The 3141-nt window shown below is 53.4% G+C and overlaps 1 protein-coding gene across 1 annotated transcript in view; it reads right to left on the minus strand.

Annotated features, from left to right (window-relative positions):
- The window catches only part of LOC308133293 (uncharacterized protein), a gene marked incomplete at both ends in the record, with an annotated part of 4825 nt that extends 2553 nt beyond the window's left edge, over positions 1 to 2272 (minus strand). Inside the window, 2 exons of the mRNA XM_080500596.1 lie at positions 1788 to 1986; positions 2090 to 2272. Coding sequence (XP_080356722.1) covers positions 1788 to 1986; positions 2090 to 2272 — 382 coding nt within the window. The remainder of the gene's footprint in view (positions 1 to 1787; positions 1987 to 2089) is intronic.
- Between the last annotated feature and the right edge of the window lie 869 nt (positions 2273 to 3141).

Here is a 3141-nt window from a genome sequence, read left to right on the forward strand (position 1 = left end):
GACGGCTCGTTAAGACGACTCGTTAAGACGACTCGTTAAGAGGACTCGTTAAGACGACTCGTTAAGACGACGGTGGATCTCTGACATTGACGAGTCACTGACACTGTTTAATCAACTTTATTAGTTTTATACTTTTTTCCAGAGCAGAGAAGGAGAGAAACACCGATACAGAGTCTGGACTCACCATCACACTGGAAGGTGTCGCCGTGGTAACCCCTCCTCCTCCCTCCTCCTCCCTCCTCCTCCCCCCTCCTCCCCCCCAACTCCTCCTCCTCCATCTGGTGGTGGTTTTCACGGCGGTGGCCTCCAGTTTCCTTTTCAGTGCCATCTGTCCTCCTATTCTCCCTCCTCTCCTCCCTCCTCCTCCTCCCCTCTCTCCTCCTCCTCTCCTCCCTCCTCCTCCTCTTCTCCCTCCTCTCCTCCCTCCTCCTCCTCCTCCCTCCATCTGTTCCCTCTAAACCCTCTCAGGGCGTCACGTCACCCTCCGACTTTCCCTTCATGTTGAACATCACTAATCTGCACTGAGACACATTGAGACTCTTCTTCTTGGACGTAACGTTGCGTTCCAGTTGTTCCCGGTCACTGGGAATTCCCACCTCCTTTCATGGCTGAGGAGAGCAAGTTCTTAAAGCCCCGCCCCCTAAAGGGCGGAGGCCCAGGGTGTCCCTCCAGGACGGGACACCCCTGGTCTAGCGGTTCTATTGGCTCCGCCTCCTTCACCTTGGTGTTTCCGTTTTTGGGAATTCCCGGTTCCCAGCTCGACAACTGGGACAAAGTCTGTAGTTCATATCTGACGGCAGTTACATGTAAACACAGTAGTTTATATACCAGGACACACTTTCACTGATAATGTTTCTTGTTAAGGGTCGAGAAGCAGACGAGGGGTAGGGGTGTCTACTGAACACTGTGGATAAGGGGTAGGGGTAGGGGTAGGGGTATCTACTGAACACTGTGGATAAGGGGAAGGGGTAGGGGTGTCTACTGAACACTGTGGATAAGGGGAAGGGGTAGGGGTATCTACTGAACACTGTGGATAAGGGGAAGGGGTATGGGTATCTACTGAACATTGTGGATAAGGGGTAGGGGTAGGGGTATCTACTGAACACTGTGGATAAGGGGTAGGGGTAGGGTTAGGGGTATCTACTGAACACTGTGCATAAGGGGTAGGGGTAGGGGTATCTACTGAACACTGTGGATAAGGGGTAGGGTTAGGGGTATCTACTGAACACTGTGCATAAGCTTCCGTATCAAAACATGTTGAGGCTGAACTGTACAAAACAGGTGTGGAGCCGTGTCGTCCTGCTGACTCAGCAATTCTTCATCACGGATAAACATTCAACACTTTGGTAAACATTTGACAGGTTTCCCAGAAAACGAGGCGGCAGTGAAGACGAGGCGAACCGGAGCCGGAGAGAGGAAGAGGAGGAGGAGGAGGAAGAGGAAGAGCAACCGTCTGGTCGTGCCGGGTCACTTCCTCTGAACCTCAAAGCTCTTACTTCCTGTTTCAACTGGGAACTTTGGATTTAGTCCGACAACCTGCTTCTACACACGAGTCTGAACTCGTTAACGAGTCTGAACTCATTAACGAGTCTGAACTCGTTAACGAGTCTGAACACGTTAACGAGTCTGAACTCATTAACGAGTCTGAACACGTTAACGAGTCTGAACATACGGTAAAGGTCTGTCAGGTGACGTCACGTGTTTGAAGGCAGGTTTGGACTGAAGGAGTGAAAAAGACCTGGTAGGACGTGACCTCTGACCTCTGACCTCTGACCTCTGACCTCCACCTGCTGGCTGCAGCTTGTTTTTCAGATAGAAAGTCCCCTGGCTCCGGTCCGGCTCCGGTCCGGCTCTTGTCTGGCTCCGGTCCGGCTCCAGTCCAGCTGAGATCCGACCCGGCTCCGGTCCAACCCAGCTGTGGCCCGGCTCCGGTCCGGCTCTGGTCCGGCTCCGGTCCAACCCGGCTGTGGTCCGGCTCCGGTCCGGCTGCGGTCCGACCCGGCTCCGGTCCGGCTCAGGCCTGGATCCGACCCGGTCCGGCCCCGGACCCTCTAGCCCAGGATGTCCAGGTAGACCGGCGGGTTCCGACCAGGGCCAGCAGGCGGTGCTGCAGGTCCTTGATGACGGTTCTCTGCTGAGGTTCTCGCTGCCAGCAGCCCTGCATCAGCAGGTAGACCTCCTGGGGGCAGGTCCGGGGCCGCTCCAGCTCCCGGCCCTGGGTGATGCACTCGATGGCCTGTAGGGGGGCAAGGCACAGCACTGTAGAGAACATCTGGAACCTCTGGAGGAAACATCTGGAACACCTAGAGGCAACATGTGGAACATCTAGAGGAAACGTGGAACCTCTGAAACATCTAGAGGCAACATGTGGAACATCTGGAGGCAACATTTGGAACATCTAGAGGAAACATGTGGAACCTCTGGAGGAAACATGTGGAACCTCTGGAGGCAACATGTGGACATCTGGAGGAAACATGTGGAACCTCTGGAGGAAACGTGTGGAACCTCTAGAGGAAACATCTGGAGAATGCGACGACTCGGTGAGTCTGGATTTGTGAAAATGTTCAACGTACAGGATTGAAACGGCAGCAATAGAAAAAAGATCTAGAATAACTAGATAACGCCTGAGAATTAAAAAAAAGTGAGGAGTGTAGAAGTGAGGAGTGTAGAAGTGAGGAGGTGAGGAGTGTAGAAGTGTAGAAGTCAGGAGTGTAGAAGTCAGGAGTGTAGACGTGAGGAGGTGAGGAGTGTAGAAGTGAGGAGGTGAGGAGTGTAGAAGTGAGTGTAGAAGTGAGGAGGTGAGGAGTGTAGAAGTGAGGAGGTGAGGTGAGGAGGTGAGGAGTGTAGAAGTGAGGAGTGTAGAAGTGAGGAGGTGAGGAGTGTAGAAGTGAGGAGTGTAGAAGTGAGGAGGTGAGGTGAGGAGGTGAGGAGTGTAGAAGTGAGTGTAGAAGTGAGGAGGTGAGGTGAGGAGGTGAGGAGTGTAGAAGTGAGGAGTGTAGAAGTGAGGAGGTGAGGAGTGTAGAAGTGAGGAGGTGAGGTGAGGAGGTGAGGAGTGTAGAAGTCAGGAGTGTAGAAGTGAGGAGGTGAGGTGAGGAGGTGAGGAGTGTAGAAGTGAGTGTAGAAGTGAGGAGTGTAGAAGTG

Source organism: Blennius ocellaris (assembly GCF_963422515.1).
Source record: "Blennius ocellaris genome assembly, chromosome: 8".
Taxonomy (NCBI): Eukaryota; Metazoa; Chordata; class Actinopteri; order Blenniiformes; family Blenniidae; genus Blennius; species Blennius ocellaris.